Genomic DNA, 26,594 nt, shown 5'->3' with positions numbered 1-26,594 from the left:
CCACCACCGCCCGGCTGGTGTGCAGCTTCTTATGCTCACCTTCTGGCTTGTTATCTCTAGGATCCATCAACTGGATCGTTGCAGTGCTAACGTCTGGAGCTGTAGCCTCATCTAGGAGCTGCTGCTCTGCTGTATCATACAGCCGCTCCTCGCCTCTATAATTTTGTTCTTTTTTAATACGATGTGCCATCAAGTATAATGCATGGGATACAAGCCTCAATTATTGTCAGTGTACTCAGGGATTCATACCAATTATAGTGATATTTCTGACAGGCTCCAGGCGAGCTGCAGCTTGGAGTTCCTCAACACCAAGAAACAAGATATTTTATTTATGGGAGGGTTTCTAATAGCATTTGAAATTCTTTAGTTTAAAACTGTCCCCCTTTTCATTTAGATGTGATAACTTTGTGCTTTATACAAAGACATGTATTTAATCTGTACTGTTATAATTTAATATACTTCAGAACATACTAATTATAGTGAGCCTGTTTCCTTACAGCTTGGCTAGGTGGAAGAGATGTTTCACAGCAGACTTACCCTGCAAAAATACTAGGCTTTGTTATCATCGCTGGCTCTCTGCTTAGCTCTCTTCATATAAATCTCTCCATTCTGCCTCCCCCTCCTTTATGCCACCTCTCAAATCTTCTTTCACTGTCTTACAGGAGTAAGCTCAAGATGGTTTTACTCTTTTTTGAAACTTTTTACAAATACAAGAAAAAAAGAACCTCTATCTGGCCTAATTTCCACTGATTTCTTTTACCTTGTAACTCTAGAGTGACAGTTTGGGCCTCCTCAGTGTTTTCTCCCCACACCTGAAGAGAGAACAGTGCTCTTTAACTTGTACTGTTTTATCTGAATGCAACCCACTTCCTCCCTCTGAGCCAATGAGTCATTTTCTCTTTTTAAAACAAGCCTTAAAAATCTTCCACTTCTCTTTAGTTTAAAATTAATCTCTTTGTGAAGTACTTTATGTCCTGTGTAGAAAAGACACTTCATAGAGAAAAGATTGCTTTAAACACTAGAGGACTGCACTACAGATGATGTGATGTGGGACATGGCCATACCGAGACTTTAAAATGTTTAGTTAAATAGCAAAATCGATATCATTTATCTTTCTTCTTTATGGAAACAAAGGCTTTTGTCTCTTTCATTTGCTAATGAATTCTCAGAATCTTGTTACCTAGTAGATTTTCAATAAATATTTGAACTAATGAATGGTTGTTTTTCTTCTCAATCTTTTATATTTTGGAAGGGAGAGAGACTGGATGCACATGCTAAGTGCACATCCTACCACTAAGCTGTACTTTGTTCCCACAGTATTTTAGCTTTCTTTTTACTATTCACATAGCTGATATTTTCTGCATTAGTTTTTTCCAATAACTAAGTAGAAAATACTCATAAAAGATATTGAAAAGCGGGAGATAGATCAAAATGCAAAAGATGCAGCAGTTTGCTAAGGTAAGCTTTTAAATGCCTGAAGAGGGCTGGAGAAAGCACAGTGGTGAAGAGCATTGGCTGCTCTTGCAGACACCCATATTTAGTTCCCACTGCCCACATGATGGCTCACAACCATCTGTAACTCCAGGTAATCTGGTGCCTTTTGTTGGCCCTATCGGGTACCAAACATACATGTGTTACACATACATACATATAGGCACTCAAACATATAAAGCAAATAAAAATGAATTTATAAATAAAATTTTAAATGTCCGAAGAGAGGCACATTCATTTCAGGACAACTTAGGGAATTTGCATTAATGTATCAAGTATCTGTTAGTATCTATGCCTATGTTTCATTTTATATGCACCTAATAGAAGCAGTGCCTTGGTTTAATGCAAAATCACTTTGTTTTGCAACATTGAAGCAATGATTAATTTAGACAAGATTTATTGACAGGTGCTAAAATAAATGGTGAAATCTTATTGCAAAACATGGTATTACATAATCTGAATATCACCCACAAATTCCAGGACAGCCAGGGTTGTTATGTAGAGAAACCCTGCCTTGAAAAACCAAAGCCAACCAACCAAACAAGATTGAGGAGCTATTTTGATTAAAGGAGACTAGAGAGACTCAGTAAGTACGCGAAATGCATGCCCTTAGCTGAGGACCATGAATCTAAAACAACCTCTTTATAGCAATTATAAAGAACACTGTCAGAACAACTAGAGAAACTTGGATATCAGATAGCATCACTGTTGATGTTAACCAGCATCTGTTAATTGTTCTGTGCTTATAAAGGAGAAATATGCTGAAATATTAAGTGGTGAACCATCAGTGTCTACAAATAATACTCAACGATCAGAAAAAAAAGCCAGACAATTCTCAAATGGTTCACACACAACAAATAGAATATATGCTGCCAGATGATGGTGGTGCGTGCCTTTAATTCCAGCACTCAAAGGGCAGAGGCAGGTGAATTTCAGTGAGTTCAACACGAGCCTGGTCTACAGAGTGAGTTCCAGGACAGGCTCCAAAGTTACACAGAAAAATCCTGTTTCAAAAAACCAAAAAAAAAAAAAAAGTTAATATATGTCAATGCATGTATTTATGGACATACAGGACTATATAGACCAGACAAAATGATTTCACAGATGTGCATGCCAGCATGCATGTTTACAAGAGAAAAGAGAGAGAGAGGAAGAGGGAAAAAGAGAGGGAGGGAGAGAAAGAAGGTGAGAGGAGGAGAGAGAGTGTGTATATTGCAATGAAACAATACCCATTAGGGAATCTAAGAAAATGGTGTGTGTGCACCCATTGTGCTAATCTGTAAATTTTCTCTGGTTAAAGTTTTCTGAATAAAACACAGAAAAGCTTTTGAAAGTCATTGTGAACTTAGGGTTATTCAGCTGCTTGTTCAGTCAAACATTCTGGATAGTGATAACAAACCTTCTTTTGAATTTTAAGCTTTCACAATCTTATTTTAGCTCTCTTTGCTTTGCTATTCCTTGCCATCTTTCAGAGAGCCATTGTACTCTTACATGTGGGCAAATACTTCAGTAAATTCTGAATATGTTTTGTGTGACTTACATTGTTTCTGTGAGTAACAGAACTTTCTTTGTGTGTGTGTGTGTATGTTTTTAAGATGTCTTTTGTATATCTAATCAAAAGCCTAATTTTTCTTTTTAGTATAGCAGCCTTTCAATTTTTTTTGGAATGTAAGCTTTATCTGCTGATGTGGGAGTGTCATATATCAATCTGTTGATTTCATTGGTTAAGCAATAAAGAAACTGCTTGGGCCGGGTGTAGGTGGCGCACGCCTTTAATCCCAGCACTCGGGAGGCAGAGGCAGGCAGATCTCTGTGAGTTCGAGACCAGTCTGGTCTACAGAGCTAGTTCCAGGACAGGCTCCAAAGCCACAGAGAAACCCTGTCTCGAAACCCCCCCCCCCAAAAAAAACTGCTTGGCCCTGATAGGTTAAAACATAGGTGGGAGGAGTAAACAGAACAGAATGCTGGGAGGAAGAGGAAGTGAGCTCAGACTCGACAGCTCTGCGCTCTGGAGCAGAGAGATGCCATGCTCCCCTCTCCCAGGCACACGCGATGAAGCTCCGACCCAGGATGCACGTAGGCTAGAATCTCCCTGGTAAGCCACCTCGTGGGCTACACAGATTATTAGAAATGGTCTAGTCCAGGTGCGAGAGTTAGCCGAGAAGAGGCTAGATATAATGGGCCAAGCAGTGTTTAAAAGAATACAATTTGTATGTTGTTATTTCGGGCATAAGCTAGCCAGGCGGCCAGGGTGCCGGGGACGCAGCCCTGCCGCTCCTCTTACTACAAAACTTAGGTCTTCTGCAAAAGCAATGCATGTTCTAAACTGATGAACCATATCTCAAGCCCCTAAGTCCTTTGATACCCCCTTTGTCTTAGATCAAAGCAGGGCCCCTAGTACTGATGAAAATTGTTAAAACACTGCTTTATTCTATAGAGAATACAGAAAAAAATAGGTTCTGAATAACAAACATTACGTGCTATAGGAAGTAACAGTGCACTGTGTAATGAAGTGATCTGAGATACACTATGCCCTTATCAAGGCTGATTATTATTGTTTAGAGACGAGGCTCCACAACATAGCCCAATCTGATTTTGAGTTCACCATCCTCCTGCCATCATTGCCCAAGTGCCAGGATTACATGCATGAGATATCACACCTAGATAAGGTTGGTTATTTCTTAGTGATTTTATTCTATACTCTAACCTTTTGATAGTAATCTCTGCAAAATACAATACAGAGGCTTACGTCATTGTTGCTCCTGGATCTGCAGTCATTTGATTGGTCACAAAAACAGCAACATTATATTCTGCATAAAAATAAAATTAAGACACTAAGAGAAGGGCAGTAAAAAAATACAAAGTTCATTGTTGAGATTTCAGTTTAGGTTGGGTGGTGGTGGTGCACACCTTTAATCCCAACACTCAGGAGGCAGAGGCAATCAGATCTCTGTAAATTGGAGGCCAGGCTGATCTACAGATCGAGTTCCATGATAGGAAGGTCTACACAGAGAAACACTGTCTTGAAAAACAAGACAAAAAGTAGGTTTTGGTTTAGGAATCTTGCACCATTGAGTTTATTTTTTTTAAACAAGCTCTTGTTTCTAGCTGTCCTGGAACTCACTTTGCAGACCAGGCTGGCCTCGAACCCAGAGATCCACCTACCTTTGCCTCAACTGTGCTGGTATTAAAAGTGAGCCACCACTGCCCAATTTAAAATCAACCTCAAATGGAATTTTTTTTCAAGACAAGGTTTCTCTATGTAGAGCTGACTGGCCTGGAACTCACTATGTAGACTAGGCTGGCCTCGAACTCAGAGATCTGCCTGCTTCTGTCTCCCAGAGTGCTAGGATTGAAGGCATGTGTCACCATGCCTAGCTTCCTATTTTTCATTAATAATAAAAAATACTGCTAAGCGGTGGTGGCTCACGCCTATAATCCCAGCACTCGGTAGGCAGAGGTAGGTGAATCGGTGTGAGTTTGAGGCCAGCCTGGTCTACAGAGTGAGTTCCAGGACAGGCTCCAAAGCTAACAGAGAAAACCTGCCTGTGTCAAAACAACAAACAAAACAGAAAAACAAAGCTAAGCGGTGGTGGTGCACACCTTTAATCCCAGCACCCGGGAGGCAGAGGCAGGCGGATCTCTGTGAGTTCGAGACCAGCCTGGTCTACAAGAGCTAGTTCCAGGACAGGCTCCAAAACCACAGAGAAACCCTGTCTCAAAAAACCAAACCAAACAAACAAACAAAAAACAAACGAAACAAAAAAACTTAAGGGCTGGAGAGATGGCTTAGCGATTAAGAGCACTGACTGTTCTTCCAGAAGACCTGAGTTCAATTACCAGTACCCACATGGCAGCTCACAACTGTCTGTAACTCCAAGATCTGACACCCTCACACAGACATACATGCAGGCAAAACATTAATGCACATTAAATAAAAATAAATTAATTAATTAAAGAAGAAAAATACTTAAATTCATCGTTTTTGTTATTTATATCAAAATTAGTTTTAGTTTAAATAATCATTTAGATTATCAAAGTAATTTAAAATGTTATGCTTCTGACATCCTTCTGAGGTTCTCTGCAAACACACTATCACAAACACAGTCAATAGATGCTATGTGACACTACTGTTTTATTTTAAAGATCTACCTTCTGAGATTTTTTGGAGTCGCGACAACATCTGGGCCAATTTTTGCTGCCGTTCAGCCAATTCCCCACGGCCACTGAAATCCACTCGAAAAAGTGCCATTATTGAGTCAACGATCTGCACAGGAGTAACATAAAACCAAACATGCATTTTAAAATAGAATCTTGTTTATACAGAATAGAAAAATATGGTAAATAGCTCTGCCAGTGAACATTATTTAAAAGCTTGTACCAATAGTTTGAAAATGCCAGCTTCTTCGTGAAACTTGGCTGCTACATAATCAAGTAGCTCCATCTGATGTTCACCTGATGGGAAACACAGAAAATGTTACAAAAGCCAGAAGCAGAGGCTAACTTAAGCTCGTGTTTGTGTTTTTTGGAAACAAGCAGATAAGAGTTCTTCTTTCCTCTCAACTATACTTTACTAAGTAAGGGCTGCATATTCTCCTTGAGCATTGTGGCAAATGGTACCTTAGCAACAACAACAACAACAACAAAAAAAAAAAAGCTCTGGGTGGCTTTAGTTCAGTGGTAAATCACATGCCTAGAGTATGTGAAACTCAGAGTCAATCCCAGCACTACAAGGGAAAATAGCTGACAGTTACTCTACATTTCAGAGAAAACAAAGAATTTGAAGGTAGTTGAGTACCTTGAGGACTTAGCAGATGATACTATTTATGGACTAATTTGCAGAAAATTTAATGAAAACAGGTGAAAATGTTGTATCATCAGATGGTAAATTAGTGTTGTCACCTTTCCATAATCTAAGCGTAAAATGTACAGGGTTCTTACTAGTATAGGCACGAGCATAGAGTACATTGTCCAGTACTGCATCGTGGTCTACGTTAAAGCGATCAGCAATGTCACGAAGGCGATCTGGACGGCTGGAGTGTGGCAAGATTAAGGATCCAATAACCAATTCCGAAGAAAAGGTAGCACTGTGAGCAAGTAAAACAACTGAGACGTAACAGTGTGTCCGCAGAGGCATTCTGAATGCTAGCGATCACTTCAGGACTCCCAGAGCCCCTCTCTATAAGTGTTTCAAAATATTTTAGGTGATGGTAGGAGGTCACACATAATGGTAAAGCAGAAATTGAATATTAAGTTTTAAAATAAGTTTAGAAGCTAGTTGTGACGTCCTTATTTTATAAGGACACTGACAAAGAGTTTTGGCAAATAATTTAGAATTATGTAGCAGAATAGTTAAAAGGAAAATTAGAAACTAAGGTTCATAAGTCTCTTTTGTTCAGAGTCCTATAAAAATAGACTTATTCTAGAACAGTAATGTCACTGAGTTATAATTCAAGTCACTTTAAATTCTTCATTGGCTCAGAATGAAATAGTTTAACATTACACTAATAATGTATGGCAAAATAATTAAAAATTTGGTGATATGAAGTAAAGGGTCAAAAAGTAACCTCAAAGCCGGGCGGTGGTGGCGCACGCCTTTAATCCCGGCACTCGGGAGGCAGAGGCAGGCGGATCTCTGTGAGTTCAAGACCAGCCTGGTCTACAAGAGCTAGTTCCAGGACAGGCTCCAAAGCCACAGAGAAACCCTGTCTCGAAAAACCAAAAAAAAAATAGTAACCTCAAGAGTCTAAAAGGGATCTGATTTGATTAAGCAGGTTTTTGTTTTTGACTTTTATACACCTTCTAAAGAAGTTGGTAGTTTTCTGAAATTAGTACATTCCTGTATACCACAAATGGAAGATGCTAATAATCACTAACAGTAAACTACAGAGAAGATTTAATCAACACTTTATTCTCTGGCCGTTAGTGACTCTAACAGTGTTCCAAGTGGAATGAAGAAACAAAAAATACATGCCTGTAGTTTCATTTCACTTTTATGTGCATTGTTTATAAAACATCAACTATTGCCATGTGATGGTGTTGCATGCCTTTAATCCCAGCATTTAGGAGGCAGACAGACCTCTGTGAGTTTGAGGTCAGCCTGGTCTATAGAGTGAATTCCAGGACAGCCAAGGCTATACAGAGAGACTTGGTATTGAAAAATCATAAATATAAAATAAAATAAAGGGGCTGGACAGATGGCTCAGTGGTTAAGAGCACTGTCTGCTCTTCCAGAGGTCCTGAGTTCAATTCCCAGCAACCACATGGTGGCTCCAAACCATCTGTAAAGAGATCTGGCGCCCTCCTCTGGCGTGTGAGTATAAATGGAGGCAGAAAGTTGTATACATAATAAATAAATCTTTAAAAAATAAAGCTGGGTGGTGGTGGTCCACACCTTTAATCCCTGTGTGGAGGATTAAGAAAGTGGGAGGAAGAAGAAAGTGGATCTCTGAGTTCAAGGCCAGCCTGATCTACAAAGTGAGTTCCAGGAAGGCCAGAGCAACACAGAGAAACTCTGTCTTGAAAAACAAAAACAAACAAAATTAAACAAAACAAAATCCCAAACAAACAAGAGTTAAGTTTACACTGAGGGAAAATACAAATGAATCTATAAGTACTTACTAACTGATTATCACATGGAATTAATGATTATATTACCCCATTATCATTGCAGAGCATTATAGAAAACAAAAGTAATAAGAATCTATGTCCTAGGTAAGTTTATTTATTTATTTATTTATTTTTGGTTTTTCGAGACAGGGTTTCTCTGTGGCTTTGGAGCCTGTCCTGGAACTAGCTCTGTAGACCAGGCTGGTCTCGAACTCACAGAGATCCGCCTGCCTCTGCCTCCCGAGTGCTGGGATTAAAGGCGTGCGCCACCATCGCCCGGCCCTAGGTAAGTTTAAAACTTACAAAGACAAAATATAAATGTAAGAAGAAAAATATCAAGAAACAGTAGTATAGATTGAGAGACTCCAAGAAAAAAAATGAGAGATTTCTCTCCTGACTTTCCCCTTGCTTACAACTATTTTCCTCCTGTTTTGATAAAGTCCAGATTGCTAATCTGCAAGAGTCACTCCTCCCTTTTGAGGAGCACTGTTAGTCAATTCTTTCTAAAATTAGTGGAACTCCATCTGAGCCCCTCTTGCTGCAGCTCTAAGCATCCAATCCTCCTTTCCCAAGTCAGAAGGTTTCTTCAGAGACTTCTCATGCCCAGATTTCTCAGCATTATGAAAACAGTTCTTGGCTTATTTTTCTTTCATAGGAGTATTTTTGATAATAAATTCTACAATAGTTCAGGAAGGACAAGATTTTCTGAATTGGGTAATTACAGAAAATCAGAAGGAGCAGGCCTTGATATGAGAGGCTTAACAATTTGTATGATTCAATAAGACTATGACATGGGGATAGAGGGAGCAAATCCCCTGTAGAATGCAACATGTGGATTTCTGTATGACCAGCCAAGCTAACAGTCAAAAGAGAGCAAAGCAAAAGGCATTTCAGACATGTCAGATCTCTTTTTACCATCTGGATCACCTTTCTTTTTTTTTTTTTATGTGTAGCCCAGGCTGGCCTCGAACTCTTGATCCTCCTGCCTCTGCCTCCTTCAGCAAATCCTACCGGCATGCGCCACCACAACCGGCTGGATCACCTTTCTGAAAACAGTGCTTTCAGGAAACCAAAAGAAAGATGCCCTGGGGATGTAAGAGGCCTTAATGATAACACAAAAACCTTCATTACCTAAAGAATGTTATTGTATGTTTTCCAATTTTTAACATGTTTAGCAGGATGGGATTAGACTGGAACATTCTCATCTCTTTGCCTCTAATTCTGATGAGAAATAAGCCTGGTGAAGCAGGTCGGGCTTCATTTAATGAACCTGTGCAGCTCTTACATCTTCTGAACCTGGTACCTCCTCAAACCATTGTGTAAGTCCAATTACACATTGTCTCCCTCGCTTGCTGTTTCCTTGAGACTTCCATCACTCCAGATGCCACTGCAAATGTTCCCTGGAACTAATTCCCAACTCTAGTGATCTTTCTCATCTGTTCTCTTCTCTTCTTCACACCAGATTTGCTTGCCTTCCACAGGCAGACTTCCTCCTACTTTCTATGACTGTACATTCTTCATTTTAGTCCTCTTCATAAATACAAGCACATGTCAAAGTTACAAGTTCACTCTATCCTCTCTTTAGTTAATTCATCCACATCTCTGACTCCATCCTTTCCTCAGAATTTTCCACAGTTATCTGTACATCCTCTTGTCCCTCATGTTCAACACTCTACCAAGAAACATCAGTTGTCTTCAGTACCATTCTGCTCCCTGTCTAGATGAGACTCAGGGTAGCCTCTCAGGCCAATCTCCTTTGTCTGCAGTTTCCCTTAGTAATATTTCCTGTCCTGTCCTTTTCTTTTTGTTTTTTTTTCCCCTTTCATTTATTTGCTTATTTTTAGGGGCAGGGTTTCTCTATGTAACAGTCCTGACTGTCCTGGAATTTACTATGTACCAAGCTGGCCTTAAACTCACAGAGATCAACCTGCTTTTGCCTCCTGAGTGCTGGGGTTAAAGACATCCACCACCATACCCAGCTTCCTTTTGTGCATATTGCTTCCAACCAAGACAACATTTCCATTTTCTGAGATTTCTGAAATAAAAATATCTAATTGACATTCACCATCTGATTTCAAAGTTCTTCATGTCTTTGACCCAAATCACCTTTCTGGAATACTTTTATATCAATTAAACTGCCATACCCTCTGTGACACAATCACAAGCTTTGACCCTTTCTTTCCTTCAATATATTTAAGCTCCTCAAGTCTTTCCCTCTACTTGAAGCAAAATCTTTGGATATGAAGCTTTAAAAATGATTAAGATACAATTTCACCTCATGTATTTGCTTGTCATTTTGCATCAAACCACGTAGAAAAATAAATCAAGCAGTGATGTGAGCATTTGGTCGGCACTGCTGTCCCCTTTACTTTTGTCATTATTGTTGTTACTAGGATCACTATGAAAATGATATATCAAGACACATTCTCTTTTGTAATAATATTGCTCTACCACACTGCCTCAGGATTTGTTTAAATAAAAGGGTTACAAAGTATTTTCTGTATCAATGAAGATAATCTTTCCTCCTGAGTAGCCGCCTGCTCCTGGGAGTTGCGCTGTCACTAGGGAACAATTAAAAATTAATATTAACATAAATGAATAAACTTTGTGAAAACAAACACATAAGTTAACCTTAAGTTTACATTGGTTGCAATTTTAGTAAACTTAGCAAAGAACAATGACCCTTTGGCTTCTAAAAAGACTGCTGTAGTTCCACCACAGTAACTAATGGTAAATAAGTACTCTGCAAGGATAATAATAATTGAACTGAGAATTTTAATCTCTTTCACAATGTTTGTCAAGACCAATTTTTTAAATAAATAGAATTAGAATTTAAATGTTAGTTATTTTCATAATAATCACAAATATAATTTTTGCTAAATAATTCTAGTTATCTTTCAATTACTGTCCATATTTAAATGTATTTACTTTGCATGTATACATATGTATACTGTGGCAAGTGAACTGTTCCTATGTATGGGCCCATGTGTGTCCACCGTTTGTGAGACAGCATCTCTTACTGAATATGGAATTTATTGATTGTGCTAGACTTGCTAGGCAGCAAGGCCCAGGAATCTTCCTGTCTCAGGCTCCCCAGAACTGTGATTATAGGCATGTGGTGCAGTACCCAGCTTTTTACAAAAGTGCTACAGATGCAAACCTACGTCCTCATAATTATACAGCAAGCACTTTCCTCAACTGAGCCATTTCCCCAGGCCAAGCATTTACTTTTTTCAAAAGGTAGGTTCTCATGTATCCCAGATTGGCATCCAGCTTACTAAGTAGCCAAGGATGACCTTGAAATCTGATCCACCTCTCCAAACTGGTTTATACCAGGGCTAGGGATTAAGTCCAGGGCTTCATGTATGCTAGACTTAGTATCAACCAAGCTACATCCCCAACTCGTATGTATTGTATTATGATAGCTAACATAAAGAATTACTTCATACTAGGCGTTCACATTATTTCATTTACTTTTCAAAACTCCCCAAGATTTGGCACTATTATTATTTCAGTTCTACTATGAGGACAATTAAAGGGGTAAAGCAACATGCCCACACTCATACAGCTATCAGTGATAGGAACAAGACATTTTGATTCTAGAATATTGGCCCCCTTTTCACTTTTTTCCTGTGTGTGTTTGTGTGTTGTGTTAGCACGTGTGTATGCATGTTCACATGTGTTAAGGTGCATATCAGACCCCCCCCTTTTGTTTTTTCAAGACAAGGTTTCTCTGTAGTTTTGAAGTCTGTCCTGGAACTAGCTCTTGTAGACGAGGCTGGCCTCGAATTCACAGAGATTCTCTCTTATTTCTGCCTCCCAAGTGCTGGGATTAAAGGAATGCGTCACCACCGCCCAGCTTCAGAACCCCCTTTTTAACTACTTTTCTATGTTCCTTTTATTTAAGTAAAAGAAATACAAATAAAATCTTTGTGCATAAGGAATTTCTTGTTTATTTTGTTTTAGAAAAATTATATATTTACTTTTTAGGAAATTTATATTTGTCAGGTATGGTGGTACATGCATTTAATCCCAGCCAGCACTTGAAAGGCAGAGACAGGCAGATCCCTGTGATTTTCAAGGCCAGCCTGGTCTATACAGCAAGTTTCATCCACCCAGAACTATATAGTGAGCCCTGCCTCAAAACAAACAAATAAAGACCCCCCAATTTTTTTTTTCGAGACAGGGTTTCTCTGTGGTTTTGGAGCCTGTCCTGGAACTAGCTCTTGTAGACCAGGCTGGTCTCAAACTCACAGAGATCCGTCTGCCTCTGCCTCCCAAGTGCTGGGATTAAAGGCGTGCGCCACCACCGCCCGGCTTAAAGACCAAAAATTATATTTACTCATTTATTTCGTTTAGGGGCACATGATGCAATGGCATGTTTGTGGAGGTCAGAGGGCAACTGTGGGAGTCGGCTCTCTCCTACTACCATGTGGGTTCTAGGGATCAAACTCAAGTTTCTTCAGTTGGGAGGCAAGTGCCTTATCCACTGAATCATCCTGCTGGGCTCCAAATTTAATTTTATGCTTCATTTTGGACAGAATACACCCATAGGCAGTAAAGTATTCTAGTCTTTAATAAATTTTATGTCATTGTTATGTTTTTTAAAAAGACAAAAAAGATGGATAGGAAGAATTTGATATACTGGGTACCACTCCTGCCAGTTCACCATAAACCATTTACCTCCTCTGTACCTTCATGCAGGTGTTCATAGTGCAGCAATTGACAACAGTACCTCACACACACACTCCAAAACCATCCGTGCAACAATGGGCTGTCTACTTAACCTCTTGAGCTTTTGTTTCCTTGGACATTTTGGTTCAATTGCATAAGGTCATGTAAGATGCAGTAGAGATCTACTAAGTGAACATTCTGACTATCACTGTTATGTTGTATGTTCTTACCACAGAGGGTATGAGACAGCTGAGTTTTTCCAGTACGAAATTCTGTAAAAATTTAGAAAAACGAACTTTTAGAAAAGTACAGTTACTATTATATATTTTCACTAAACAAGCAAAACACTGCATTTGGGTTAGGAATGTTGCTTAGTGATACAGCACTTGTCTAAAATGCCCACAGTCCCGAATTCCACTTCCAGTATTCCCCTCCACAGAAGAACCTCACTGCTTTCTAACTGTCAAATCTCACTCTTAAAGGACCTCCTATCACGAAAGGATGCTGCATGTATGAATACCATAAGTGAGAGACAAAACAAATTCACCCCCTCAACATAAGTACTGTTTAGGTTAAAGGTAATTTAAAGCAAATTTTCCGTAGGACTAGTCACACAAATGAGAGTTTCAGACCTGACCACAGAGAGGACAGTCAGGCTCTTTTCTCAAGGAAAAGCTGATGTGATCTTGAATAGCGCCATCCCTAGTTACCAGCAGAAGCAAATGTTTTCCAAAGGAAAACTTCCCAATCATTTAGGTCCACTGAACTCTCAGTTTAAATTTTTAAAAAGCTCGGGAGCTGGAGAGATGGCTCAGAGGTTAAGAGCATTGCCTGCTCTTCCAAAGGTCCTGAGTTAATTCCCAGCAACCACATGGTGGCTCACAACTATCTGTAATGGGGTCTGGTGCACTCTTCTGGCCTGCAGGCATACACACAGACAGAATATTGTATACATAATAAATAAATGAATAAATATTTAAAAAGTTCATAAATAATATATAAGAGGAGAAATTGCTAAGATTGAATCAATAGAAATGAAAATCAGATTTACTTCTTCAAGTCAATAGAAATAATGACAACAAAACATTTAGTTCTCTCTTTTTTTAAAAAAAGATTTTTAAATTTAGTATACAGTGTTCTGTCTGCATGTATGCTTGCCAGAAGAGGGCACCAGATCTCATTACAGATGGTTGTGAGCCACTGTGTGGTTGCTGGGAATTGAACTCAGAACCTCTGGAAGAGTAGCCAGTGCTCTTAACCTCTGAGCAATCTCTCCAGTCCACATTTAGTTCTCTAAGTGCAAATAATATTGGATTGTCAGATTCAGCATGTAAAACAGCTATACACGAATTAATTGTTAAAATATAGCATATAGGCTAGGTATGGTAGTGCTGGCCTTTAGTATTAGTAGTTGGGAGACAGAGGCAGGTAGTTCTTTGTGAGTCCCAGGCCAGTCAGGGCCATACAATAAGACCCTGTCCACATACACATGCACGCACACACACACACACACACACACACACACACACACACACACACACACACTATATATATATATATATACACACACACACACACACACATATACATATATATGCTATAAAGTGAAAAAAATATTCTCTAATTCATGAAATATGCCTAAACAAAAATCAACCTTATTATTGAATTACCTTTTGAGGGAAAAAAAGAAAAAATTCAATTTTTTTCTATAGCAATCAAAGGTAACAGAAAGAAAAATGTCAATAAGAAATATGCTGTTAGTATATGTTTTTATTTTAGCTTAGAATAGTCCTATAGTATAATAATTGATACTTCATCAAATATTCTCAAGCAGGAACTTGTTTATTATTTATTGTTTAATTATACATGTATCCATATGTTAACAAATGTCATTTTATATAAAACTATTAAGGTTCTACCTACCTCCAAAAGCTTCTGTAATTGCCATACTTTCAATGCCACCTCCTAGTAATTTACTGGAAACAGATAAAAAATATTGGTGACAGAGTATAAATACAGATAAAAAAATAAAAAATGCGCTAGGTGTGGCAGCGCATGCCTTTAATTCCCAGGACTCAGGAGGCAGAGGCAGGGGGACCTCTGTGAGTTCTAGGTCAGTCTGGTCTATTGAGTGAGTTCAGGACAGCCAGAACTGTGTAGAGAGAGACCCTGTCTAAAAAATAAAATAATAAATAAAATAAAAAAGGAGATGAAGTTTGTATCATTAGTAACATATCATCTATATATACAACAAGAATGGGAATTCATAGTTGAAAGAAATGACACTCACTGTTTAAGTCACAGGTTCTATTGTGGATTAGCAAGAAGATTAAACAAAGTAATTTATAAGTCCCATTTTTATTTCTGAGTATCAATAGTAAATGTGTCCGTAAGGCTTTATGTCCATTGCTCTTCTGAATTGCAATTAAAAGATTCGTTAAACTGGATGGTGATGATGCATGCCTTAATCCCAGCACTCAGGAGGCTAACGCAGGAGGATCTCTATGAGTTTGAGGCCAGCCTGGTCTACAGTGCTTATTTGAGGAAAGTCAGGGCTACACAGGGAAATCCTATCTCAAAAAACAAAACAAAAAGCCGGGCGGTGGTGGCGCACGCCTTTAATCCCAGCACTCGGGAGGCAGAGGCAGGCGGATCTCTGTGAGTTCGAGACCAGCCTGGTCTACAGAGCTAGTTCCAGGACAGGCTCCAAAACCACAGAGAAACCCTGTCTCGAAAAACAAAAAAAAACAAAACAAAACAAAAAAAAAAGAACCACAAAACAAAACAGAAAACAAGAAGAAAGAAAGGGAAATTAAAAAAATGTTTATTTTGTGGTACTAGGGATTGAACCAGGATCTTGCATACATATGCTAAGAAAGCCTGAACTACACATATGCAATGGTCTTTTTACTAATCAAATTTCTTAAACTTTGCATAGATAATGTTTCTAAAAGTTATATGAATAGTTAACTGAATATCCAATTTTTTTTCAGATGCATCTTTCTATGTAAACCAGGCTGGCCTGGAACTCCCTATGTAGCCCAAGCTGGACACAAACTCACAGAAATCCACCTGCCTCTGCCTTCTAAGTGCTTGAGTTAAAGGCATACACCACCATGCTTTAATTTTTAATATGCTCATGAACATGTGAAAAACAGAAATTAAGAGAATCCAGTGATTGCCATTGTTGGTTTATCTCACATAAAACCAAATTTTAGGCAGACCCTATCAGAGAAGAAAATGTTCAAAGATAGTATGCTTGTTGTTTTTTTTTGTCATCTTGAAACAAGCCTAGATAAACTGGGAAAGAGTAAACCTTAACAGAGAAAATGTCTCCATCAGATTGGCCTATAGGCAAGTCTAGAGGGCATTTTCTTGATCAATGATTGATGTGGGCCTACTTACTGTAGGCTGTGTCATTCCTGAGCAGATGGTCCTGGGTGTGATAAGAAAGCAAGCTGAGTTAGCCAAGGGAACAAGCCAGTAAGAAGCATTCCTCCATAGCCTGTGCTTCAGTTCCTGCCTCCAGGTTCAGGCCTTGAGTTCCTGCCCTAATTTATGTCAGTGATGGAGTGTGACCTGATAGTTATGAGAGTAGGGTGTTGTGCACATCTTTAATACTAGCACAGGAGAGGCAGAGTCAGGTGGATCTCTGTGAGTTCAATGCCAGCATGGTCTACAGAATGAGTTCTAGATCAGCAGAGCTACACAGAGAGACCCTACTTCAAAAAGTCAAAGAGAAAGGAGTGAGGAGAGTTGTAAGACAAGATAAACTCTCTTCTTCCCAAGTTACTTTTGGTCATGGTGTGGTGTTTTATGATAGCAATGGAAACCCTAAGACAAATAGTATATACAATGTTAGCAGTTAGACGAAATCTGCCAGGTTTTGACAGCATATATTTAATTGGTAACACAATGTTTTAGTGCATTTAATGTTCTTACTATGAGAAGAACTAAAGAAATTATGATCTCATTCATCCATTCATTAAATGCAGTAAGTAAGTGTTATTGTGCTGAGACCTGGTAGGAGCACTTAAAAACCCTTTGTCGTTTCTATTAGCATGTCTTTGGGGATGCAATCACAATTTAGACAAAGCCTTAAGGGAATAGATTTATTATTTGCCTAAGTAAGACAGCAATTTAAATGCAAATTGAAGCATTTTGAGGTCTCTGCTGACTTCAATTAAGAAAAGAAAAGGAGTTAGAGAGATGGCTCAGTGGTTAAGAGTACTTGCTGCTTTTGTAGATGGCTGAGTTTGGTTCCTAGTACCCACACAGTGGCTCACAACCATCTGTAACTCCAGTTCTAGGGGAAACAGTAACTTTTCTGGCCTCCATGGGCTAAATACTCATACACACTTAAAACAAAATAAGTAAAAGACACTGGCATGTATAATCTGAGAAGGACATTGACTGCAAAATCATCTCATGAGGAGCGAAAGCCCTTGAGAAATCTTATAAATCAGGTGACTATTAAAGAATTTTCATGCTACTTTTCATCTTGAGAAGAGTCGCAGTTTTGGAAAATAATAGTCAAAATTTCTGGCATTTATGCAATGCTGAGAAGCTAAAGAAGTAACCCCAAGACTTACTTGTGAAACCAGCCTAAATTATTTGAAATAAAAAAAAATGACTTCCTAGCCACGTGGTTATGATACATGCCTTTAATCCCAGCACTTGGGAGGCTGAGGTAGGTGGGTCTTTGTGAGTTCGAGGCCAGCCTGGTCTACAAGAGTTAGTTCCAGGACAGCTAGCGCTGTTACATAGAGTAAACCCTGAAAAACCAAAAAGAAAAAAAAAAAAAGATTTCTTTTGTAAAACGTGGGAACATTTAGAATTAGGTGCAGAAGAGTAATATTTTAAATCTAAAAAGATTTAAACAGATACAAATCAAACCTACATAATACTATTTGGTGTTTGGGAGCTTTCAAAGTATGGGAAAATTTGGCTTCCTGATAATAATAGAATAGCTCTTGGAAAGTTGTGGTATTAGATCTATAGTTTTGAGGTTGATAACTAAGTTTATAAATAGTAACTGAACATTTATGAATAGCTAAATCTCAATACACTTCTATGATTATTAGACTTAAAAAAGATAAGTACCATAAGGAAAGATCTTGCTCTTGGGTGACTGAGGATTGAATACAGAGCCTTACAACTGCTAGGTGAGCACTTGATCACTGGGTCACATCTAGATCTTGGGAAGATTTTACTAATTAATAATTAGATAAATAGCCAGGTATGGTGATACATAGTCTGTAATTTCAGCATTTGGGAGGCTGAAGCAGAAAGATGACAAGTTCAAGTCACCCTGGAAAATGTTATAAGACCCTAAACACACACACACACTCACACACATCATTCATGAGCTCTCTGGGAAGATAACTGATGACAATTACTAGTTTTAAGTATAATAGTGGTGATGGTATTAAAAATGAGAGTCCTGGGCCAGGTGGTGGTGGCTCACACCTTTAATCTCAGCACTCAGGAGGCAGAGGCAGGTGGATCTCTGTGAGTTTGAGGCCATGCTGATCTACAGAGTGAGTTCCAGGACAGCCAGGGCTACACAGAGAAACCCTGTCTCCAAAGGAAAAGAGAAAGAGAGAGAGAGAGAGAGAGAGAGAGAGAGAGAGAGAGAGAGAGAGAGAGAGAGAGAGTCTTGACTGGGTCATTTGGGTCTAATTAGTAGCTTAGACTTCATAGACTTCAGCCTTTGATCCTAAATCTACTCCTCCTACAAGTCCCTTATTTGTGATCTATATTTTCCTGACCTTCAGACCTAAAACCTAGAGGTCATCCTTGGAGAAAAATCTATAAAGTAACTTTTTTTTTTTTTGAGATAGGGTTTTTCTATCGTCATTTTCCTGGAACATGTTCTGTAGACTATGCTGGCCTTGAACTCACAGAGTTCCACCTGCCTCTGCCTCTGCCTCCCAAGTGCTGGGATAAAAAGTTTACCATCACCACCCAGGATAATTAACTATTATAAAAAAATAATAAAGTTGGGCTCAGTAGCCCTGGCTGTTTGGAAGCAGGAAGGTCACTTGAGCACCCATATTTAACATCAGCCTGGATAATCCAATTTGGGGGGAAAACTCATAATCAATTTCGGGAAATTAACAATGTATGTCAGAAAACATGAAAGTAAATGAAAAGGGATGCTAGAACCACCCTTGTTGAGGAATAAGTCCTAGATTGTTTCTTCTAAAATATTCAATCTAACAACTAATTTAGGTAAACACAAAGTGGGAAATGAAATTTTCTTCATCAAGGGAGATGGAAAGTAATGAAATATAAGCTGATATTTCAAGTCATGGATAAATAAAGGCTAAATTACAAATTATTTATGATTATGAATTCCTTGGAAGAAATGTAAACTGTTCAACCTGGAATTTGCCTCACGTTCATTTTGGAACAAACATTACAAACTCCTTCAAAGTAGGAAGCTACTTTTTCCACAAGAATGGAAATCATGATGAGATAAGGAAAAGAAAAATGGACTCCAAAGGTTGTACTTAGTGGTAATAAAAATTGAGATACACACTCAAATTCCTGACTCCCAGTGGTGATATGGAAAACCATCTTCCTCTTTTCGCTGTACTCAAATGCAGTTAGGAATCCTGGTTCCTAGAGAAAGACAATGGACAAGTTAAAAAACAGTGTAAGATGACTGGAATGGCAACTGCTTCCCAGCACTACATGCTCAGTCATCAAGCTCATCATCTGTGTATGCTCCTTTTGAAGACTATATCAGAAAATAGGCAAAAAAAAAAACATAGGCTTGGGGTTAGAGATATAACTCAGTAGTTAAGATCTAGTAAAGTGCTCTTTTAAAGGACTTGGGTTCAGTTCCTAGCACCCACATGGTGGCTCACAACCGGACTTCGGTTCCAGAGGATCCAATGCCCTTCTCTATTTCTTTTTTCTTTCTTTTTTTTTTTTTTTGGTTTTTCGAGACAGGGTTTCTCTGTGGCTTTGGAGCCTGTCCTGGAACTAGCTCTGTAGACCAGGCTGGTCTCGAACTCACAGAGATCCGCCTGCCTCTGCCTCCCGAGTGCTGGGATTAAAGGCGTGCGCCACCACCACCCGGCCCTTCTCTATTTCTTATGGACACTGCATGCATATAGTGTACATACATACATGCAAAACACTCATACATATAAAATAAAAATCTTTTTTTTAAAAAAAAAAGTCCTTGGGGGGGCGGGAAAGACCTTAGAGTCATCTCACATTCTTTTTTTAAAAAAATTTATATATTTATTTATTTTTAATTTTGTGTGCATTGGTGTTTTGCCTGCATGTTTGTTTAATCTTGGAGTTACAGATAGTTGTGAGCTGCCATGTGGGTGTTGGGAATTGAATCCAGGTCCTCTGGAAGAACAGTCAGTGTCCTTAACCACTGAGCCACCTCTCCAGCCCCAAACCTCTCACATTCTTATTAGGTAGCATGATATAGGGGTATCTGGTGCAATTCCAGAGTTCATTTTTGAGTCTAGAATGGGTAAAAATACTGTGCCTTTAGAGGACAGTCATGAAGAATAAATGAAATACATCCATGGCACAGAACAGAATAGTATTTTACTGACGATGCAGTTGATCTCATTCAATAGCATCACCTCCCTCCAGCTCTAGACATTTTAAGGATCCCAGAAATAGTAGTGTTCACTACTCATGTGACAATATCTTTATATGGCAGATGCATCACTCATTTGATGAATTAATAAGCTACAGCTGATGTAGTGATGAACAGTGAAAATGGACTCTAATGCAGCTAATTATGTTTCTCTGTTGTTCTAGTAGTTCTTAAACACAAGGGAGGGAAGAGTAAGCCCAGACCTAGCTTCAGTTAAGAAAGGATAAGATCTGGATGAAGAAAAGGTGTTCTTCTGTTTTTCCTTGAATAAGAAAATTTATGGCTGAGTAAGAACACTTGTTATGAAGGCAAGAAAACTGGAGTTCAAATCTCTAGCAGCTATGTAAAAAGCTTGGTATGGCTGTTTGTGCTTGTAACCCTAGCACTGGGGCATGGAGAGAGGTGGCTCCCAGGAGCTCACTGGCCAGACAACCTAACCAAAACTAAGCCTCGGGTTCTGCTAGAAACCTTGTCTCAAAAACAAGGTGGAGGGGCTTGAGAGATAGCTAAGCAGTTAAGAGCACCAGCTGTTCTTTTGGAGGACCTTGGTTCAATTACCAGTACCCATGTGGCAGCTTACAACTGTCTGCAACTCTACCTCCAAGTGATCTGACACAATCATACAGACATGCATACAGACAAAATACCAATGCACATAAAATAAAAATAAATAAATCATTTTTAAAAAGAACAAGGCGGAGAGTAATAGAGGAAGACATAGGATGCTTCTGCATGCACAAGCATAGGCACTTGTAAATGCACACAAAACATGTATATATACCACATATGAATATGAGATTTAGAGGCTAGAGAGAGAGTTCAGTCAGTAAATTTTTACTTTGCAAGCACAAGGACCTAAATTCAGTCTCTGGAACTCAAGTAAAGAAAACAGGAAGTAATTCGAGTGTGATCTCAGTATGAAAGAGACAGACAAGGTGGATCCTTGGATCTCACTGGCCAGCCAGCCTAGCCAACTTCATGAATCCTAGGGCAGTAAATGGTGCCTGAGGAATGATATCTGAGGTTCCCAGCCATGTGTACACATATGCATGCACACCTGCACACACAGACAAAATAATGAGATTTAGCATCTAAAGATAAGAAGACTATGGAGAATGGTAAAATGACTCAGTGGGTCGAAGTGATAGCTTTAAATTTGACCTTAGTTCAAACCCAAAACCCAATTAACAGTCAAAGTAGAGAGCCAACTCCACAAAGTTGTTCTCCGACTTCCACATGTGTGCCATAATTCCGAGTCTTACCCCTATACATAACACACACAGACACAGACAACTTTTTTTAAAAAAAAAGATGTGTAGAAGCAACTAGGTATCACACACCTTTAATTCTCAGGTAGAAGCAAGTGGGTCTCTATGAATTTGAGGGTTTGAGGCCAGCCTGGTCTACAGAGTGAGCTCTAGGACAGCCAGGGCTGCATAGAGAAACCCTGTATTAAAAAACCAAACCAACTAACCAAACAACCAACCAAATAAATAAATAAAATAAATTGGGTGGTGATGGTGCTTGCCTTTAATCCCAGCACTTGGGAGGCAGAGGCAGGTGGAGCTCCGTGAGTTTGAGGGTTTGAGGACAGTCTGGTTTACAGAGCAAGTTTCAAGACAGCCAGGGGCTACACAGTGAAACTCTGTCTCAAAAAACAAACAAAAAATATGTGTAGGAGCTAGAAAGTAGTAGTTTGCCAAAATTTGGGCACTACTGTAAGACTTTCTAGACACTCTGGCAGTTGAGGAAGTGACTTCTGGATACACTGCTTAGTGGGTCTATGAATACCATGGTCACTGGGTCCTTTCCAAGACAGCCTCTTCTGGTCGTGAGATTCCCCCTCCCTCCCCACACAGATACACGAAAAATAAAAAAGTCTTGATCTTCTGTAGAGAGGGATACTTGGTGACTACTTTCCTGTACATTTCTATTTATAGACTAAAAATAGGGGTCCTCTGATGATACCCAAAACTCTATAGTAGAGTTTAACTCTAAGGCTATATGCCTTTCCCTGCAGCCTGACTGCTTGCAGTCCATGGCACCACTGGAAGGTATGAATTATGAATTCAGTTACCTCAGTGGACATAGGCATGGTTATATCTATTTCAGCTGCACACACATAGACCCTAGCTGATGTTAGTCTTTTTCTAATCCAGGGCTGTCTTCCCAGGTGGCCTATATCAGAAAAGAGAAAATTCTTTAAGTCTGAGCTTCAGAAAAGCTATAGGCATATTTGAGAAGATGAGACCAAACTAAGGGGAGGACAGCTAAAAACAAATAGCAGAAGAACTAAAAGTCAAAGAAATATCAAGAAAAGTTTTGGTAAAATAATTGCCTTCAGTAGTATTCCAAGTATCTTAAAACAAAACAAACAAAACAAAAAACAGGTTTTCTTTTTATTGTTATTTTGTCTTTTTTTTTTTTTTTTTCTTTCTGAAGCTGAGGACCGAACCCAGGGCCTTGCGCTTGCTAGGCAAGTGCTCTACCACTAAGCTAAATCCCCAACCCCCAGGTTTTCTTTTTAGATTTTAAACTTTAACTGTATGTGTGCTACGGGGTACATGCCTATTTCTATCATGTGGGTTCTAGGAATGGAACTCAGGGCAAGATTATGTTCTAGGTATATTCATGCTCACCTCAGTCTTCCAGGAAACTAATTGTTGTGGCTTTAGGACTGAAGTAATAAGCGGGTAACATGGAGACTATAATATATTGTGGTCTAGCCGGGCGATGGTGGCGCACGCCTTTAATCCCAGCACTCGGGAGGCAGAGGCAGGCGGATCTCTGTGAGTTCGAGACCAGCCTGGTCTACAGAACTAGTTCCAGGACAGGCTCCAAAGCCACAGAGAAACCCTGTCTCGAAAAAAACAAAAAAAAAAATATATTGTGGTCTATCTACAAGAACTTAAAGTTCCTACTGTAGTTTCTAGCTCTGTCAATTTTTTTGGTTTTTCGAGACAGGGTTTCTCTGTGGCTTTGGAGCCTGTCCTGGAACTAGCTCTGTAGACCAGACTGGTCTCGAACTCACAGAGATCCGCCTGCCTCTGCCTCCCGAGTGCTGGGATTAAAGGCGTGCGGCCTACTGTAGTTTCTAATGTTCACGAGAAAGTCTACAAAGGCAACTCTGCTAAACTAAAACAGCAAAGAATGAACTTGGCTTACAATAAGTTTGTTGGCTGCCTCTTTAATCTTGTCCACTTTGGCTTCTGAGAGTCCTTTGACATTGCAGAGGGCTCTTCTTGTTGTCATTTGTATCCCTTTAATGGTACAGATTCCTACAGACTTCAGTTTCTTAATATCAGCCATATTCTGAAATGAAAGAATGGGTATAGCAGATTGATAAAATGCCAGCCTAAAAGGCCCCTCTACTATATCATGAGCTTCGTGTCCATCTCCTTTCATCATGATGCTAATTTTACACAAGCAACCAGGTGGAGCCCACCCACTACCTAGCCAAATGTTCTGGAAATATCAGAGTAGAACATACCCAGCAGGTTGCCAAATGTTCTGGCTGTGCCCCGATTTTCCCAAGAATGTTAGTGAGACCATGGCAATGTAGCAAAAAATTAAAAAGAAAAGTCTGTTGGTGGAAAAGCTAGCAAATTTATCACACATTCACCCCCTCAGTTCAGCTCCTTCCTTCTACAGAACTTCATTACCAATATGTTCTCTACATTTTTCAAAGTTGTTTTTTTTTCCTTCTGCTCCTGAAGAACACAAATAACTACATCACAAAAAGACTGGGATTTTCTCCCTCTTCTATTTTCTAAAATTGATGGAAAGAGATTACTATCAAGATTTCAAAAGACAACCTCAGCAAACTTTTAACACCAAATGATTGCTGTTGATATCCACAGATTTTGACAGTCTACATTTCTGCCACCATGATTCATCCTGGTTATTGGACAAATAGAATTTTTTGTAAATGAAAGCATTATCTATCTAATGTTAAATCTAGAGAGACAAGTGGTGGTGGTGATTGCTTAGAGATGCTCCAAACACCTCCAGCTGAATCAGTGGTTTTTAATCACTGGGAATCCTCAACAGTGTCTAGAGACATTTCTGGTTGTCACAGGCAGAGGAGTACTACTGGCATTAAATGCATGAGTAGAGGCTAGGTGTATGAATTCAGTTTGATGTGACTATAGATATTTGTAACTCCACGATTACACTAGTTGGTTGGTTTTGGGATTTTTCCCCTATATAATTTCCAAGCATACCATAAACAGACAAACGACTAGAGTGGTATGTACAGTTTTATTATACCAGGTCTGAAGTGTGTCTCTTTGATATTAGCTTAAGGTCAACCAGGCTTATTCTAGCTTTGATGAAGTCACTTTTATGTTAGCCAATATATCCGAACTCAACTTGTGGGGATCTGCTTGGGCTTGCTGCCATCCAGAGCTACACTTCTGTTAGTAAGTTCCCCTTATTTATGTTAGTACAACTCTGGATTTGACTGCTTCCTTGCTTTAATCTCCTGGCTCCTGGGGGTCAGTTCTCATATACTGGGATTAAATTATTCTGGAACACCAAGCATGTTGCTGAACAACTGAAGACAGACAGCTCCCCTTCACCACACAATAAAGAATTTTCCAGGGTTGGTCAGGACAAGGCTGAGAGAATGGAACAGACCATTTAATACAGTACTGAAAAGTTACTCACAATTCCATGTTTCTGTAACAGGTCAATGTCTTGAAACAAAGATTCCTAAATGAAACGAAACAAAGAATGGATTTTAGACAGTCACATCTAAATAAATGTTTCACATTTTTTGGGAGTGATTAATTCTGATTCACTAGTCATTCCATAATACTTCAGTTTCACTTATCTAAACACTGAAGTAGGATCGATCACTTTTTCAAACACATTGTTACATATTTAGAAAACAGACCAATATGGGTGCTGAGAATCAAAACCTGGCCCTCTAGAAGAGTAGCCAGCCTAACTATTGAACCATCTCTCCAGCCCTCATTGACCTATTTTATTTAATACTTTTTCAGGACCAGCGTGCATAGGTAGCAGTAAGTTCTTTTAAGCTACTTTCATTTAGGGGTGGAGATGTAACCAATGGAAGAGCATGTGCCTACCAGAAAGAAGAAGTGAGTTGGAGCTCTTCTATTGCAAAACAAACAACAAAAACTTTCATACCAGTTGCTAAGTAGCTAAACTTAGCACCCTTTGCCAAAGAAATTGTTACACATTTATGTTTTCTACTTTTAGTTCCTAAAAACAGTAGCTAAAAACTATGAAATTTGATTTTTGCGGAAAGGCTGAACATTGCCATAACTTTCAACATTCTAATAATACCTCCTCATCTTGGAATCTTGATTCCTCCTGCACAACTTGATCTTCTTTCATGTTGAAAGGGAAGCAGCAGAAAAATAATCAATTCTGGGAAAATAAGAAATATTATTTAAGATGTAGTTTTCCTATTTTGCTTTCTATTTTTGTGATAAAACATGGATAAAATCAAAAGCAACTTGGGGAGGAAAGGGTTTACACACCCCAATCACAGTCTGTCACTGAGGGAAGCCAAAGGAGGAACTCAAGGCAGGAGCCTGGAGGCAGGATCTAAAGTACCAGCTGTGGAAGAAGGCGGCTTACTAGCTAGTTCTCCATGGCTTGCTCAGTCTGCCTTTCTTTCCTTCCTTTCTTTCTTGTGGTGGTGTTTGTTTTTTCTGTTTTTCGTTTTGGAGACAGGGATTTCTCTGTGTAGCCCTGGCTATTTTGAAACTCACTCTGTAGACCAGGCTGGCCTTTAACTCAGAGAGGTCTACTTGTCTCTGCCTCCTGAGTGCTGGGATTAAAGGAATGTGCCACCATTGCCTGGCTCAACCTACTTGCTTATATAACTTACGACCACCTACCCAAATAGCATGCCCACAGTGGGGCTATGCCTTTCCTCATCAACCATGAATGAAGAAAATGTTCCAGACTGGGTTCACAGGCTGTCTGATAAAGGCAATTCCTTGGGGTTCCCTCTTCCTTGTTTCAAACAAAACAACACAGCCAGAACAGCAGTCATAGTTTGTACAGTAAAAATTCTCTTGCATAGAAGCCTCTGGTATAATTTCAAAGTCACCAAAGAGCCGGGCGATGGTGGCGCACGCCTTTAATCCCAGCACTCGGGAGGCAGAGGCAGGCGGATCTCTGTGAGTTCGAGACCAGCCTGATCTACAGA

At 39.3% G+C, this 26,594-nt stretch overlaps 1 protein-coding gene across 1 annotated transcript in view; it reads right to left on the bottom strand.

The window, feature by feature from the left end:
* The window catches only part of Dmc1 (DNA meiotic recombinase 1), a 34,331-nt gene extending 8,560 nt beyond the window's left edge, over positions 1-25,771 (bottom strand). Inside the window, exons 1-11 of the mRNA XM_026782766.1 lie at positions 25,721-25,771; positions 25,076-25,120; positions 23,573-23,719; positions 19,319-19,401; positions 14,698-14,750; positions 13,005-13,046; positions 10,589-10,661; positions 6,433-6,524; positions 5,873-5,946; positions 5,644-5,758; positions 4,241-4,301 (exon numbers count right to left, since the gene is read on the bottom strand). Coding sequence (XP_026638567.1) covers positions 4,241-4,301; positions 5,644-5,758; positions 5,873-5,946; positions 6,433-6,524; positions 10,589-10,661; positions 13,005-13,046; positions 14,698-14,750; positions 19,319-19,401; positions 23,573-23,719; positions 25,076-25,120; positions 25,721-25,771 — 836 coding nt within the window. The remainder of the gene's footprint in view (positions 1-4,240; positions 4,302-5,643; positions 5,759-5,872; positions 5,947-6,432; positions 6,525-10,588; positions 10,662-13,004; positions 13,047-14,697; positions 14,751-19,318; positions 19,402-23,572; positions 23,720-25,075; positions 25,121-25,720) is intronic.
* Positions 25,772-26,594: the final 823 nt, after the last annotated feature.

This window comes from Microtus ochrogaster, chromosome 15 (genome assembly GCF_000317375.1).
Source record: "Microtus ochrogaster isolate Prairie Vole_2 chromosome 15, MicOch1.0, whole genome shotgun sequence".
NCBI classification, from domain to species: Eukaryota; Metazoa; Chordata; class Mammalia; order Rodentia; family Cricetidae; genus Microtus; species Microtus ochrogaster.
The sequence above is the reverse complement of the archived record's forward strand: the minus strand, read 5'-3'. Positions and strand labels throughout refer to the sequence as shown.